At 54.7% G+C, this 16,623-nt stretch overlaps 3 protein-coding genes across 4 annotated transcripts; 2 read left to right on the plus strand and 1 right to left on the minus strand.

The window, feature by feature from the left end:
• The first annotated feature begins 4,360 nt into the window (after positions 1-4,360).
• LOC122477022 (olfactory receptor 3A3-like) lies at positions 4,361-6,326 on the plus strand. Its single transcript, XM_043569955.1, is given in 2 exon segments — positions 4,361-5,317; positions 5,319-6,326. Coding segments are annotated over 2 exon segments (789 nt in total). The 5' UTR covers positions 4,361-5,053; the 3' UTR covers positions 5,844-6,326.
• Positions 6,327-10,261: 3,935 nt separating this feature from the next.
• Positions 10,262-11,666, minus strand: LOC122477023 (cancer/testis antigen 1-like). 2 transcript variants are annotated; one of them, XM_043569957.1, is made up of 3 exons: positions 11,246-11,666; positions 10,798-10,903; positions 10,262-10,561 (listed from the first exon to the last, which is right to left on the minus strand). In XM_043569957.1, the coding sequence occupies exons 1-3, from the start codon at positions 11,539-11,541 to the stop codon at positions 10,505-10,507; spliced, it is 459 nt and encodes a 152-aa protein (XP_043425892.1). In that variant the 5' UTR covers positions 11,542-11,666; the 3' UTR covers positions 10,262-10,504. The 2 variants fall into 2 exon arrangements, with proteins under 2 accessions (XP_043425892.1, XP_043425891.1); XM_043569956.1 differs by having other exon boundaries at positions 10,775-10,903; positions 11,246-11,640.
• A 719-nt stretch (positions 11,667-12,385) lies between these two features.
• LOC122477186 (sodium- and chloride-dependent creatine transporter 1-like) lies at positions 12,386-15,993 on the plus strand. Its single transcript, XM_043570044.1, is given in 10 exon segments — positions 12,386-12,682; positions 13,508-13,564; positions 13,566-13,643; positions 13,730-13,833; positions 13,922-14,046; positions 14,621-14,692; positions 14,695-14,732; positions 14,878-15,193; positions 15,286-15,386; positions 15,474-15,993. Coding segments are annotated over 10 exon segments (1,488 nt in total). The 3' UTR covers positions 15,774-15,993.
• Positions 15,994-16,623: the final 630 nt, after the last annotated feature.

Below are 16,623 nucleotides of genomic sequence, written 5' to 3' on the forward strand. Positions count from 1 at the left end.
TTGCGTCTTGAATGTGGCTCACGTAGACAGCGTGTAGTTTGGTCACTTAAAGAAAGCACCCTTCTAACGATGTCTGCTTTTAAATTGGACTGTTTGGCAAATTCACATTTAATACGATTACCGATATGGTCGGATTTAAGTCTGCCACTTTGCTATTCAGTTTTTGTTTGTCCCTTCTCTTTTTTTGTTTTTGCTCAGCTCATTTGAGGCAAAATGCACGTATGGGAAGTTGCACACATTTAAGCGTACGGTTTCATGAGTTACGACAAAGGTGTCCACAGCCAAAGCCGAGATCCAGAACATTCCCATCGCTCTCACAGTCGCCCTTGTGCCTCCGTGCAGACAATGTCCTCCTCTACAGTCTGCCCCCACACAGCAAATTCAGCTTAGATTTTGCCTTTTCTGGAATTTCCAGGAATCACACAGTATGTCCATCCTTCTTTGTTGCTGACCGGTATTCCATTGCGTGGATGTACCGTAACTTAGGCTTAACCACTCACCTGCTATTGGACGTTTGGCTTGTTTCCAAACTGCGGTTATTGTTAATCAAGTCGATACGAAGATTCACGTACAAGTCTTTGCACACACATATATTTTTAATTCCCTCGTGTAAATAGCAGAAGTGGGATTTCTGGGTCACATGGTAAGCGTAAGTGTGACTGTATAAGAAACGGAAGCACTGTTTTCCGATGTGATCATACCAATTTACAGTCCCACCAGTGACATGTGAACTTTCCATTCTGTCTGTATCCTCTTTTAGTCATCCTATGTCTTCCGACTTTATTCCTCTTTTGCAAGTTCGAGCTGCCTATTCCAGGTTCTTTGCGTTTGGATATACACTTTGGAATCAGCTTGTCCATTTCTGCGTTATCACGATTTTTACTGGGTTTGCAATGAATTTCTGGAATGCTGTGGTGGGAGTGTACATCTTAAGAATACAGGGCCTTGGGGCACCTGGGTGGCTCAGTCGATTAAGCGTCTGACTCTTGATTTCGGCTCAGGTCATGATCTCACGGTTTGTGAGACCGGGCCCAGAGTCGGGGTGTGCACTGACAGCTCTGAGCCTGCTTGGGATATTTTCTCTCTCTCTCTCTCTCTCTCTCTCTCTCTCTCTCTCTCCCTCCCTCTCTCGCTCCCTCTCTGTCTCTCTGCCCCTCCCCTGCTCATGCTCTCTCTGTCTCTTCCAAAATAAATAAATAAACGCTAAAAGAAAAAAGAATACAGGATCTTCCGCTCCACGCATAGGATGCGTTTCTCCATTTTTGTAAGCTTTCTTTCACTTATCAATAGTTTTTAGTGTTCACCGTAAAGGTTTTGCACATATGTTATTACATGTGTCCCCAAATACTTCATGTTTGGGGATGCTATTATAAATGGTAGTGATTTTTTAAAAATGTCACTCTTCTTTTTTTTGTACATCACTTAGGGGTTTCTACGTAAACAAGCATGTCATCTCTGAATAAAGATAATCCCGTTTCTTTTTTTGCAATCTGTGTCACTACTTTTATTCCTCTTTCTTGCCTAGTGCACTGCCTAGGATTTCCAGGACAGTGTTGAATGGAAGTGGTGAACATCCATACCTTGTTTCTCAAACTTTGCGGGCGAGGGAGCGGGGGCGGTGATTCTGTCTTTCACCATTAAGTATCATGTTAGCTGTAGGATTTTTGTAGGTTCCCTTTATCAGATTAAGAACGTTTCCCTCTAGTCCTAGTTCTCCGAGAGTTTTTGTCATGAGTGGTTGTTGGATATTGTCTGATGCTTTTTTTCTGTGTCTGTTGAAATGATCACATGTTTTTTCTCCTTTATTTTCTTAATATGACAGATGACACTGATTGACTTTTTTGTTTTTAATGAAAACCAATTCTTGGCATGAACCCCACTTGGCCATGATGGTATCATCCTCTTTGTATGTTGCTGGGTTGAATTTGCTAATATCGAATCAAGTTCTTTTGTGTGTGTGACTTCCTGAAGGATATTGCCCTGTGGTTTTCTTTTCTTGCAATGTCTTCATCTGGTTTTGGGGTTGTGTAATGCTGGCCTCATAAGATGATTTGGGAAATGTTTCTCCTCCTTTGCTTCCTGAAAGCATTTGTGTAGGATTGGTGAAAGTTCTCCTTTAAGAATTTGGTGGTAGCCACTAGTAAAGCCACGGGGGCCTGGAGTTTTCGGCTCCATTGCTTTCATAGATGTAGGGATATTCGGGTCTTCTATTTCTTCTTGAGTCAGTTTTGGTAATTTGTGTCATTCAAGGAATTTGTCCATTTCATCTAAATTGGGAAACTTACCCACAAATATTGTTCCTAATATTCCCTGGTTACACTTTATTTTTCAAAATCAGCTTTATTGGTATTTTTAGAAAAACATTTTTTTAACGTGTATTTATTTTGGAGACAGAGAGAGACAGAGCATGAATGAACGGGGAAGGGTCAGAGAGAGGGAGACACAGAATCTGAAACAGGCTCCAGGCTCTGAGCTGTCAGCACAGAGCCCGACGCGGGGCTCGAACTCACGGACCGCGAGATCATGACCTGAGGCGAAGTCGGCCGCTCAACCGACTGAGCCACCCAGGTGCCCCTGGTATGCTTTTTTTTTTTTTTTTTTTTTTTTTTTAAAGAAGCTTTCAGGGGCACCTGGGTGGCTCAGTCGGTTGAGCGTCCGACTTTGGCTCAGGTCACGATCTGGCAGTTGGTGAGTTCAGGCCCCGCATGGGGCTCACTGCTGTCAGCGCAGTTCACTTCAGATCCTCTGTCCCCCTCTCCCTGCCCCTCCCCCACATGCACTCTCTCAAAAATGAATAAAACCTTTAAAAAGTGGGGGAGAGGGCGCCTGAGTGGCTCAGTCGGTTAAGGGTCTGACTTCGGCTCAGGTCATGATCTCACGGTCCGTCCGTCGGTTCGAGCCCCGCATCGGACTCTGTGCTGCCGGCTCAGAGCCTGGAGCCTGGAGCCTGGAGCCTGTTGCGGATTCTGTGTCCCCCCTCTCTCTTTGCTCCTCCCCCACTCGCGCCCTGTCTCTCTCTGTGTCAAAAATAAACATTAAAACAGAAAAGAAAGAAAGGAAAAAAAGGCTTTCCGCTTCATGGATTTTCCTCTATTGTTTGTCCATTTAACGTTTTATTCATACCTCCTCTTAGCTTCATTATTTCTTTCCTACTATGTATTTAGGTTTTGATTTTATGTCTTCTTCACAAAGTGACCCCTCTATCGTTAGCAAATGTCCTCCACCCCATCGTATTCCTTGTCCTGAAGTCTGTCCTGCCTGCTCTTAATATAGCTGCTCAAACTTTCTTATTAGAAGACTTGCGTGGTGTATCTTTGCCCATCTTTTTACTTTTACCGTATCTGTGTCTTCATAGAGCGCATTTCTTAGGCGTAGCATATAGTTTTGCTTTGCCTTTTTATCCAGTCTGGCAATCTCCGTGTTTTAGTTGCCACGTTTAGACCATTTAGAATAAATGTAACGAGGGGTATCGTTGAGTTTCAATCTACCATCCTGCTATTTATTTTCTGTTTGCCCCATGTGTTCTGCGTTCCCCTCTCTGTCTTTTCGCGACTCCTTTCAGATTGAGTAATTTCTAGAAATTCACTTTATCTCCGCCAGAGAAGTGTACATATTAAACCTAGGGTTCTAGGGATCCTGATATGTGTTTTACCTCATTATAGACCACCTTCAAGTCATTTCAAATCACTTCGCCCGTAACGTAAGAACATTACAGCAGTACCCTTCCAACCACCCACTGGTGTCCTTTGTGCTATTGTTGTCATACCTTTTATTTCTATAGCAGTTACACACCCCACGCCGTGTTGTCAATATTTTTGCTTTAGATGGTTTGCGACGATTGAGAGACATTTTGAAGGGAGAAAAAATGTTTACATTTACCCACATACTTTCCAATTCTGGAACCCTCTTCATTACTTCATGTAGGTCCAAGTTCCCACGTGCTATCATCCTTGCTTGTGGAGAACAGCCTTTAACATTTGTTGTAGTGCAGGTTTTCCGCTGACAACGAGTTAATCTCAGCTTTTACATGTCTGAAAAAGTCTTTAGTTTGCTTCCTTTTTTCATGGAGGTAAAATCGAGATAACATAAAATAAACCATCTGAGAGTGAACAGTCGAGTGGCATTTAGCACATTCCCATGTAAAAGGGTTGCCGAGCAGGGCTGGCACAATGAAGAGAGCAGCTGGGGAAATCGGACAAGCTAGCCTTGGATAGGAGGGCAGGGCTCTCTTCCACCGAGGCAGGGAATAGGCAAGGGTGTTTGCTGCTGTGGGCCAGTCCGAAGATGTGATATGGGGCACGGAGCTGACAGACTTCTTGCCCGATGGTCAGAGAGGAGAGGAGAGGAGAGGAGAGGAGAGGAGAGGAGAGGAGAGGAGGGAGAGCGTATCACAGAGGGCCTGGTAGGTCGCCGGGGGGACTTTGGCTTTGACGCTGAGTGAGACGGGAGGCACTGAAAGGTTCAGAGCGGGAGGAGGAGGGACCTGACTAGTGTCCTATCACTGCTCCTGAGTTGGGGCTCTGCTGGGTTGGTGAGGGTGAAATAAGGGGACCACTGCAGGTAATTACGAGGTCTAGGGTCCTTATTCAGGTAGAAGCTTCTGAGGGACTGACTTTGATATCCTTACAGGAGGTGCATGCACCGTGGCTTCAAGGTCTGTGCACCTTGTCTTGGTGTGGGGTTACCGATTCCATTCTACTGGCCTCTACCTTACCGCTGGCCTCCTGAACCTAGCCTCACTCCCCCAATTCTGAGTCTTATTTTCTTAAGCTTGAAACCTGTCTCTTTTTCTTGTTGTTGTTGTTGTCTCTGCACCTTCCCTCACCCTGCTGCCTTGTGCAAATTGGAACTCCACACTTGGATCCTCATCTGACTCTGAGTTGGACTCTACAGGTGCAGGTTTCTGCGCATGGTTCCGGGCAGCTGGGGAATGAGACCCGAGTGTCGCTGTTCCTTCTGGAAGGGCTGGCCGACGCAGAGGAGTTGAGGCCCTTGCTCTTTGTGATCTTTCTGCTGGTCCACAGCGTGGCTGGGCATTGCCAGCCTTACTGTGATGGACTCCCGACTCCACACTCCCATGGACGACTTCTTAGTCAACCTCTCACTGCTGGACACTGCCTATATCTCCAGCACGGGGCCTCAGGTGCTGGAACACCTGCTGGCAGCAGTGCGGACCGTGCCCTATCGTGCTTGTCTTCCCCAGATCTTCTTTCTCCGCTTCCTGGCTCCCTGGGAGTGCTTCCTGCTCACAGCCATGGCCTGTGACCGCTATGCGGCCATCGGCCGGCCACCGCACCACCTAGTCCTCTTGGGCCGTCGGACGGACCCGGGCAGGAATGGCTTCCACCTCCCGCCTGCTTGCCTTGGCCGATGCGTTCGCCCACACCGTCCTTGCAGCTCCACTGAGGTTCTGCGGGCCTCGCCTCATCACCCACTTCTCCTGTGGCCTCCCTCCACTGACCAGACTCTCTTGCTCAAGCACGTGGGCCAGCGAACTTGCCCTGTTTGTCCTCAGTTTCGTGGTGGCTCTTGCACCCCGTGCCCCGGTTGCGATCTCCTGTGTACGTGTTGTGGCTGCGATTCTCAGGATCCACTCCGCTGAGGGCCGAAGGAAAGCCTTTTCCACCTGTGGTGCTCACACCACCGTGGTCTGCATTTTCTACATCGCTCCAGTCCTCTGCTACATCCTCCCCAGCTCTGCGTGCTCTGGCTTGCGGGACCGGGTGCTCCCTGTGCTGTACGTGGTCCTCACCCCCATGCTCAACCCCGTCGTCTACAGCATGGGAAACAAGGAGGTGAAGAGGGCTTTGTTCAAGGCCCTCGGGAAAGAAAGTGCCTCCTAGGCACTGGTCACATCAAATCAACGAGGAGTGTCCCCGGCTCAGGAGTTTCTCACATCCGAATGTGCTCCCAGTGCTAGGTGCCTGTCAGTCTCCACCTGCTCCACACCCCACCCTCGTCGCACACTGGATGCCATATGGATCCCTCCCTGTACAATGTATTACACGAAGGCACCAATTTTGCTGTGGACCAGAGCCAGGCTGTGACGTTTGCATTGGACATGGCAAGGGGCATGGCCCTCGTACACACTCTAGAGCCCCTCATCCCACGACACGCGCTCAGCAGCCGTAGTGTAATGATTGATGAGGACATGACTCCCCGAACCAGCACGGCCGACGTCAGGTTCTCCTTCCAATGCCCTGGGCGCAGGTATGCACCTGCCTGGGTGGCCCCTGAAGCTCTGCAGAAGAAGCCTGAAGATACAAACAGACGCTGAGCAGACACGGGGAGTTTTGCAGTGCTTCTGTGGGAACTGGTGACAACGGGAGGTACCCTTTGCTGACCTCTCCAACACGGAGATTGGAATGAAGGTGGCACTGGAAGGCCTTCGGCCTACCATTTCCCCCCATGTGTGTAAGCTCATTTCCCCCCACCGGGCATTTCCCCCCCACCATTCCCCCCCACCAGGCACTTCCCCCCATGTGTGTAAGCCCATGAAGATCTTCTCCAGGGTGGGGCTGGCACATGCCAGTGCTTTGGGGGTGAATCCAATCACACAGGAGTTTGAAATGTCATGCACGTGATCCATTTGGTGAATCCTATTTTGGGTGCCAGGTTTCCCCCCATTTTCAGCAACGATCAAATATTTCTGTTGCTCTTTTTTTCCCCCCCTTATTCTAAAACACTGCTTTCTATTTATGGAAGTAAAACATGGTCATTGCATAGGTTGTGCAGTTACAGAAACTTACAAAGTGACCAAAAAAGAAAAAAATGCCCTCTATAACCTCACCACCGCGAGAGAACCTCACTGTAAACATTTTGATGGTTTATTTCAGGTTTCTTCTTGCACTACAAATGTATGTGCACGGGCGCCTGGGTGGCTCAGCCGGTTGAGCGTCCGACTTCGGCTCAGGTCCTGATCTTGCGGTTCGTGAGTTCGGGTCCCTCGTCGGGCTCTGGTGCTGACAGCTCAGAGCCTGGAGCCTTGCTTTGGATTCTGTGTCCCCCTCTCTCTCCGCCCCACCCCTGCTGTGCTCTGTCTCTCTGTCTCTCTGTCTCTCTCTGTCTTTCAAAGAAAATGAATATACTTAAAAAAATTTTTAAAAGACCAAATGTACGTGCATACACATTTAAAGTAGGAAAGCAAAACTGGAATCATAGTGCACTTACAGCTCCGAACGCTGAGATATTTAAATTTTTTTTCCACTATAATGTATGCGTATTATAAAATCATTCATGCCTTACACAAAGGTGTGTTGTTAGAAAGTAAACATTTCCCATAAACTCAGTGTCTGCAGTAACCATTATGACCAGTTTTACGTGTGTCCTCCCAGACTTTTTCCTAGGATATATTCATCTGCGTTTATAACGGTTTTTCTTTTGCTTGTTTGCATACATAGGATCATACCGATCAAGTAGGCAGTTGGTTAGACATGAGCCAGAGGCAAAGGCGGTGTTAAATAGGTGACACGTTAGAAGCCTGAGGGCACAATGTCCTGACTTTGTGGCTGTTAACATCCTGGTCCTATGGCTTCCAACACCCCCAGGTTGACAGACCAAGGGCCACAGGTGCAGAACAGGGGCTCTCCTCTTCAACCTTGGCCTCAGGGTAACCTACAGCTTCATTATAATAGATTTACATCGTTTTGTTTTCAACTCTCCCCGCCCAAGGGAAGATGGCCATGGACTCTTCTGGCCAGAACCTTGTGGGCGGGGCCAGAAAAACTCCCCCTCCCAACCGGTAGGAGGAGTTGCTCACATGATGGGAAGCACCCTCAGTGGGAGACCCCGCCAGCTGTGACCCATCCGGAACCTATGCAAACATACAGAGAAAGGACACCCCAAACCCCAGACACCTCTGGGTCTGTCCGCTCTGCCACCTGGAGAGTGCACTGTCCTTAATAAACTGCTTTGTGCTTGCTACTTTCCTTCTGGCTGTCCTTATTTGAGCGCAGATCCTCATGGAAACGTTCCGTGGGGGATCCAAGAGTGGAGGCTTCCATTCACGCTATGTAGACGCTCCCACTGGTAAACAATACCCTGTACCAAATTGGCTGTTTATAATCCTTATTCCAGGAATCCCATGGTCCTGTCATTTGTACAATCTTCTACTGGGCTGTTTGTGTCTTTTATGGATTTATTTGCTAAGGGTCACTTGTGTTTTGAAGATACTCACTTTAGTTTGCCCTTTGGGTTACTAATGTCTTCCTAACTTGTCTTTCCATTTTATTTATGATGTTTTCTTCCCTAACAGAGCTTAACACCTTTGTGTAATTAGACACTGGTGTTGGTTTATTTGTGGTTGTGGCTGTTTGCTTCTGGATTTTGCATCCTGCTTTGTTTACTGTTTGACTTAAGAATAAGGTCAAGACCGGCTTTCTTTTTCTTCTGACTCGAGTAACCCAAATAATTTCACCATTGCTCTTTACGTACTCTTTCAAGTTGGGTTTGACTCTGGCTTCTGGCTCTTCATTTTACATCTCTTTCTCCAGGCACAGCTCTGGCTTGGTCCCTTAGAACACTGCTTGTGTCCTGGCTGAGAAACCTTACCCTCCCCTGAGGACATGGGACTTGTGCTCGACTTTGGACATCAACTTTGCAGCCACCCATCTGGGCCTTTCTCCCCATATCCTTCACTCTCCTACATAGTAGAATAATGCTCCCTCAGCCGCTAACCAGGTAATATGCCGTAATTACAGAAACCTGGATCAGTAGGTCATGGGGGAATGTACAGTTCCTACAAGATCGTGAACTCAATAACCTGAAAACTCCATCACCACTGAAACTAGGGTTGTGTGTATTTAAACATATATAGAAATATATTTCAATTTCTTTTATTTCTTTTGAGAGAGCGCGCACACATGCACGTGAGCGGGGGTTGGGGAAGCAGAGAGAGAGAGAGAGAGAGAGAGAGAGAGAGACTCTCAAGATGGCTCCATGCTCAGCACAGGGCCCTATGCAGGGCTCGATGCCAAGAACTGTGAGATCATGACCTGAGCCAAAATCAAGAGTCAGACGCTTCACCAACTGAGCCACCCAGGTGCCCCTGTACAATCTTTTTAAACAAAATATTCATAGTAGTATTATGTATAATAGGTTTTTCTTAACGAAAGAAGAAAACCCCAAATGCTCCAGTATCCCCAGTGCAACAGTCCTCTAATGCACTGATGCCCTAACCTCTCTCTCTCTCATCTCGTTCTTGTCCTCATGTTTCTCCCTGCGCCCTTCGAAGGGCAATCCAAGCTGAGCCAATCAAATCTCTCTGTCGGCCGGTCTGTCTGTCCTCCTCTGTCTCTGTCTGTCCCTTCTCCCACACCAATCCCAACTTTCTCTACTGTATCCTTCAGGCCGTTTCCTCAGAGAGGCCATCCGAGATCACCTAGCCCAAATTTGCTGGAGAAACAAATGTGCAAGAAGAAATGAAGATGCAGGTTTAGACCCTGGTGAAGGCGACATTTCAGTTCAGCGGAGACATATGGATTAGTCAATAAATGACATTGAGACACCTGAGGAACCTTGGGGGGAAGGGGACAAAATTAGACCAATGTCATCTTTCACACCACAATAAATTCCTTGTGTGTTAACATTTCAAAGTACTAGAAGATGGCATGAGGGACAAATTTTATAATTTTACAGTGGGGATGGCTTTCCCTTGGACATCAACTGCAAAAATCATAATGACAAAAATGTACCACTTGCATACATTAAAAAAAAAAAAAGAGGTTAGAGAGGGAGGGAGCCAAAACATAAGAGATTCTTAAAAACTGAGAACAAACTGAGGGTTGATGGGGGGGAGGGTGGGTGATGGGTATTGAGGAGGGCCCCTGTCGGGATGAGCACTGGGTGTTGTATGGAAACCAATTTGACAATAAACTTCATATTTAAATACAAGAAAAAGTTAAAAACCCTCCAGTACAGAATAGAACTATAAACAAGAATTCAGTGAAGCAATGAGGAAGGAAAGTATTTTCAATTACTTTGGCCAAGATTTGGTATCTCTTGTATATAAAGAGCATTCACCAATCAATAAGTAAAATATGACTATTCCAATTGAAAAATTAATCAACGAGGGCCGCCTGGGTGGCTCAGTCAGGTAAGCACCTGAGTCGGTTTCGGCTCAGGTCATCATCTCAGGTTGGTGGGTTCAAGCACTGCGTCGGGCTCTGCACTCACAGCGCAGGAACTGCTTGGGTTCTCTCTCTCTCTCTCTCTCTCTGCCCTCTCCCCTTGCTCTGACACAGTAGCTGAAAATACACTCAGATGCGGAAAAATAGTTTTATTTTCTGCTGTAAGAACGCCCCTCCTCCAGCAATAGGGAAAAACAAGGCCCAAAGTCCAATACAGACAATTAGACCCCCGTAATAAAGCGGCAACCAGCATCGGAATGGACGCCCTAGGGAAGGAAGGGACGCTAGGTTACAATTAGCCCCTTTTGCCTGGCTCCGGCACTCTGAAAAACGGGGGCACGAAGCGCTGCATGGTCCAAACCAACAGGGAAAGCTGGTCAAGACAGGAGGCGATGGAAACCTGGAGTTGGCCAGGGTCTTCGGCAGTCAGTCGGCTAAAAGTGAGGGAAAAAGAAAATCCAAATGAAATGTCATCACTCTTGCCCCTATCTCTCTGCCCCCCCTCAGGTGGCCGCAGGCTCAGGGTGCCACACCTACCTCTTTGGACCTAACCTTTGGTGTCTCCAATTCACTATTAGAACGGCCCTCAGGAGATAGGCCCTAGCGACCTGACACCACCCCCCACGAGGGACCCGTTTGGAACTAACATAATTAGGACGTTGCCGAATACCGTGAACTCCTTCCGAACTGCCCCGACCTGGGGCTGGCCCTGTGTCGCCAGACACTGGTGGGCCACCTGTGCCTCCGTGGATGACGGGAAAGGCATGGTGACGTAGCTGGTAGCCATTCGGTTAAGGCATCATCGAAAACCGATCGCGTCGGTGCCTCAGGCGTCCTGACCACTCCGAGGCCTGCTTTCCCCCACGGCCACTCTCCCCCCTCTCCATCCTCTCAGGTCCGCTCCCCTCCTTCCTGGTCCATCAGGCCGCCTCTCCCCGCCACCCCTCCCGGCCACCCCTGGCCCATCCGCCCCCCGGGCCGGTCCCTCCGGTGCCCCGGTCCCCCCCTCCCCTCCTTGCCCCGGACCCCCAGGCTGAACCCCCTCCCCTCCGCCCCCCGCCCCGTCGCCTCCTCTAGGCCCATCGCCCCGGCCACCCGCCACTCGGCCAAGAGGATACAACTGCAGCGGCTGGCTCCCCGGCCCTCCGGCTGTGGGACCGCCGTGCCCACCGGGTCCCGGCAAAGGGTGTCCGCCAAGCCCTGGCACGGCAGCTGCGCCCGGGACGGGAGCACATGGCGCCTGCGCGACCCGCGGGGCCGCACCGGCCGCGGCACACTCCTCTCCCTCACCACCTCTGCCGCCGCCGGGGCCCTCGTGGCCTCCGGGGCCATCTGGGACACCGGGGTCTCCCGGGCCACGCTGACCCTCGGGACCGCCGGCCCCACCGCCTGCGCCTCGATCTGTGGCCTCCATGGTTCCCCGGCCTGGACTTCGGCTGAACCGCCGAGGGAACGAACGAACGAACGAACGAACGAACTAACGAGGCTCCCTCGGGAAGCGGGTGACGTCACCTGCGCTCCCCGAGCACCTGCGCAAACCGGCCCGAGGCTAATGCCCAGAATCCCCTCCTGTAGGCCACTGGCACGTGACTGTTTCCGGCGCGGCCCGCCCCTCCCCTCAAGCGTGTTCAGGCTGGTTCCCACCGAGCCGGCCTCGCTGTGTTGGCCCAGAGCCTGGATCCGGTCGACGCTGACCCCGAGGAGATGGAGGCTGGTTCCGGAAGCTGCGCCCCTCGACGCGTGACGTCACTGTCGGGCTCCTTCGTCCCCGAGAGCATTCTGGTGAGGCCACTGGCACGTGACTGTTTCCGGCCTGGCCCGCCCCTCCCCCCAAGCGTGTGTCTGCGCAGGCGCCAGCCGGGCGCACTTGTGAGCAGCCCCCTGACCGCCGCCCGCCCGGGTCCCGGGCATCGAGGCGTGGGCCGCGCTCAGGCGCTTCTGGGCAGCACCGTGCCTGTCCCTGTCTGTGGGCTCCCCGTACGACTCGGGTCTGCGTGTGCCGGGACCCGTCCCCGGGGGCCGGGGGGGCCGACGCGGGATGCCGAGCAGGGGCCACTCCCAGGCCCTGCCTGTCCTCAGGGAGCACGCCCCGCGCGGCCCCTAGGGGAGCTGGAAGGGACGGGCCTGGCTCCCTCACCATTTCTCGGTCCCGGGCGCCGTCAGTCCCCTAGTGCCTGCCAGCCTGGGGGAGGGTACACCGCCGAGGGCGCGACCGGCCTCTGGCCGGGGGCTCCCGGGCTCCCGCCTCCCACACCGCAATGGCTGTGGGCTTGGGCCGGGGGCCTGGGGGCCCAGGGGGGCCCAGCTGGACCCGAGGGCAGCGGCATGGGGGAGCACCGCCCCGGCGACAGCTCCCCGGTCGCTTTGCCCTCAGCTGCGGCAGCCCTGACGGGCTGACCCCCCCCCAGGAACAAAGTCTTGCGGCTCTCGGGGGGGGGGGGCGGGGAGTGCTGGACGTGCCAGGGGCCCTCAACTGGGAGGTGACCCTGTGTCTGCCGGCCTGCTGGGTGCTGGCCTACTTCTGTGTCTGCAAGGGGGTCAAGTCAACAGGAAAGGTACAGCTGGAGGCGGGCGGGTTGGGGTGGGTGATGATGGCAGGGGTGGGGGCAGCATGGCCGGTGGGGGGCAGGGGCACCCCGCCATGCGAGGTGACCTGGCCAGGGCCTGAGGCGGGGGCAGGTCCTTGAACCCAGCCCGGTGGATTTCCCACGCGTGCCTGGGTAGTCCTCCGCAACCTCCAAACTCCAGCCCAGCCGCCTTCCGTCCTGAGGGGACAGGCCCAGGCGACCGCCAGCTGAACTTGCCCGTGTCGGGCATCCCCGCCCCAGTTTCCCTCTCTTCCTCACTCACTACTTCCTCACTCTCTGCTTTGCGGCCAGCCTGGGGGGACCCGGCCCGTGGCCCTCCCTTGCCTACCTGTCCTGCTCTGCTGAGGGTGGGACGGAGGCAGAGGTCTTCGCGGTCACCTCGCTGTCGCCTCTGTCTCTGGCCGGCCCAGTCCACTCCGTCCTGCCCAGGACCCTGCCTCTGTGCAGAGAACCACAGGAGGCATGGGACCTGCCTCCAGGCTGATGTCCTGCTCCCCACCCGGGGAAGGTCCTGCCTCCGCCCTCCCTCTCTACAGCTGACCTGTCCTTGCGGGGGCGGCCGATGGCCAGCTGAGCACCCCGCTTCCTTCGGGAGGAGCCCAGGCTCTGAGGAGTAGAAGGGGGGGCTGCAGGCTGGCCTCCCGCTTGACCTCGGAGCGGAGCGTACCACAGTGGGGGGAGTGTGGCCCGCCTGTCCCCCTGCTGAGGCTGGGGGCCCCTAAGTGGGGAGGCGGGGCCACAGGGCCTCTTCTGAGCAGGTCCCCCCCCCGTCCCCCCCCACTCCCGCCCCAGATCGTGTACTTCATGGCTACCTTCCCCTGCGTGGTCCTTATCGTGCTGTTGGTGCGGGGGGGTGTTGCTATCCGGTGCCCTGGATGGCATCACCTACTACGTCAAGCCTGACTGGTGGAAGCTGGGGTCCCCTCAGGTGAGGGGGCGGTGGGCTGGACGGGACGAGGGGCGGGCCAGGCCGGCTAGGCCCCTTACCTCCTCCCCGCCCTGGTCTATCTCCAGGTGTGGATAGATGCCGGGACCCAGATTTTCTTTTCTTACGCCATCGGCCTGGGCGCCCTCACGGCGCTGGGCAGCTACAACCGCTTCAACAACAACTGCTACAAGTAGGTGCCGCTGTCTGCCCCCCGCCCCTGCCGCGCGTCCTCGGGCAGCAGGCGGCCTGACCAGTCCCCGGGGCCCCTCTGCCCCCAGGGACGCCATCATCCTGGCCCTCATCAACAGCGGGACCAGCTTTTTCACTGGCTTCGTGGGCTTCTGCATCGTGGGCTTCATGGCCGCAGAGCAGAGCGTGCACATCTCCAAGGTGGCGGAATCAGGTGAGGACCCCGACCCCTCTGCCCGGCCTTCCGTCCTAACAGACCCCATCCGAGAACACACGTGCACACAGATATTCTGGGAAACGAGAGACAGATTCACTTCGCTTGTCCCGTTACTCGGGGCCGAGGGAGGCCTGGCCGAGCAGCTGCGAGGCACAGCTGTTCCCGTCGGCCCCGAGCCGGAGCCTCGCGGGCCGGGCCACGGGGGGCCTCGAGCTCTCGTCCGTCCGTCCGTGCATCCCTCCCCGGGGCCCTGGGCTGAGCCCCTCACATTCGGCCGAGTGTTGCAGAGGGAGAGGAGGGGCTTTCCGGGGTGAACGGTGACCGGTGACCACAAGGGCAGCCGGCCGGCAAGACCCGGAGCCTGAGCCAGACACCCCGCTCTCGCGGGCTCAGGCCCCCCGGCAACACCTTGACTCAAGGGGAAAGGCCCCCAGCCACCGCACGCCCCATGCCTCAGTTTGGAAGCTCAGGGAAGGGGAGAAGGGGAGGGCGGCGGGCAGCGACGAGGCCGGACGGAACGGAACGCGGGCGCGGGACACAGGTGTCGAGACCCTGCCGCTTCCCCCTTCAGGGCCCGGCCTGGCCTTCATCGCCTACCCCTGGGCCGTCACGCTGATGCCTGTGGCCCCCCTCTGGGCTGCCCTGTTTTTTTCATGCTGTTGCTGCTCGGCCTGGACAGCCAGGTTTGCGGGGGGGGGGGGGGGGGGGCGGGGGGGGGGGGGGGGGGGGGACAGGACGGAGCGTGCCGGGAGGGTGGGGGAGGCCCCGGGGCCAGGGGGGACGGCTGGCAGGTGGCCGCAGGGGCGTGGCCTGAGCGCCCGGCCACAGTTTGTAGGTGTGGAAGGCTTCATCACCGGCCTGCTCGACCTCCTCCCGGCCTCCTACTACTTCCGTTTCCAAAGGGAGATCTCCGTGGCCCTCTGCTGCGCCCTCTGCTTTGTCATCGACCTCTCCATGGTGACTGATGTGAGTGGGGGCGGGGTGGGGGCCGCCCCAGGCCTCCCGCTGCCTGCCACCTTCCCTGACCCGGCTCCGTCCCCAGGGCGGATGTACGTCTTCCAGCTGTTTGACTACTACTCGGCCAGCGGCACGACCCTGCTGTGGCAGGCCTTCTGGGAGTGCGTGGTGGTCGCCTGGGTGTACGGTAGGTCCGGGCCCCGGGGCGAGCTGGGGGTGCGGGCCGGAGCAGGGGTGGTGGGGCGTCCGGCTCCAGCCCTCCCGCCTCGCTCGCCCCAGGAGCCGACCGCTTCATGGACGACGTCGCCTGCATGATCGGGTACCGCCCTTGCCCCTGGATGAGATGGTGCTGGTCCTTCTTCACCCCGCTGGTCTGCATGGTAAGGGCCGGGGGAGGCCCGAGCCAGGGGAGGGGTGCCGAGGGCCCGCCGCTGGCTGAGCGCGCGGCGGGGGGTTCTCACCCGCAGGGCATCTTTATCTTCAACATGGTGTACTACAAGCCGCTCGTCTACAACAACACCTACGTGTACCCGTGGTGGGGCGAGGCCATGGGCTGGGGCTTTGCGCTCTCCTCCATGCTGTGTGTGCCCCTCCACCTCCTGGGCTGCCTCCTCAGGGCCAAGGGGACCGTGGCTGAGGTCAGTCCCCTGCACCCCCTCTTCCCTGCACGACTCCCTCCTTCCCTCCCTCCCTCCCTCCCTCTCACCCACCGGATCAAGGCGTTTTCCTCCCAAGTGCCCCTTCTCCCACCCACTACTAGGATGTAGCATCACGCTAGGAGTCTCTGGGCCAGAAGTCTCTGGGCCGGCCCACAGGGGGGGTGGATGGAAGGAACGCTGAGCCTCCAGGTCCCGAGGTCACGGCAGGGGGAGGAGAGAGAGGTCTGTCCCTAGCCCCTGCCCCGTTTCCCTAGGACAGAATGTGGGGTGTGGTCAGTGCCTGTGGGAGGGGCCCCGGACCCCCACCCGTGGCAGGTGGTGGGAAAACTCCAAACTCCTGCGCAGCCGACTTCAGTCCTGAGGGGACACGCCCAGGTGGCAGCCAGCTGCCCCTTGCCTGTGTCGGGCATCCCTGCCCCAGTTTCTCTTCTAGCAGGGTACAGAGACACCTGTAAGAACACTCGTGCAGGGCAAGGTGGCTCACTAGAGGAAGGTTGGAATAGAGGACGTGGAGTCAAGCTGCAGAATCCAGCACAGATCTTCCCCATGGCTACTTGGCACCAAAAACACTCGTCTCGTAAGACGTCACAGTAGCTCACGCTTCCTGTGTTCCAGGCTCTCTCTCAAGTGCTTTGTATACGTCAACCCGGTATGTCAGTTTTCCCGCGAGCGTGATAGCAGCCACGGTCTCCTCCTGCCGTGTTGCCACTGTCCTTCAAAACGTGAGCGCATGCTCTCTCTCCACGGCTGCAGAGACTCAAAGCCTGTCCATCTCTGGATGGTGCTAATTGCATCTTTACTCCATCCGTAAAATCGTGTGGATAGCCTGTAATCCGTGGGCTAAATTATTAAGTTCACCTCCACCAATTTAGCTGGAATAAAATAGTAGAGGGAACATGGGGCAAGGAGGAAATTAGCTAATCCAAATGAAAAGATGGGTAAAGTGACAAATCAAACA

The sequence above is a fragment of the Prionailurus bengalensis genome, chromosome X (assembly GCF_016509475.1).
Source record: "Prionailurus bengalensis isolate Pbe53 chromosome X, Fcat_Pben_1.1_paternal_pri, whole genome shotgun sequence".
NCBI lineage: Eukaryota > Metazoa > Chordata > Mammalia > Carnivora > Felidae > Prionailurus > Prionailurus bengalensis.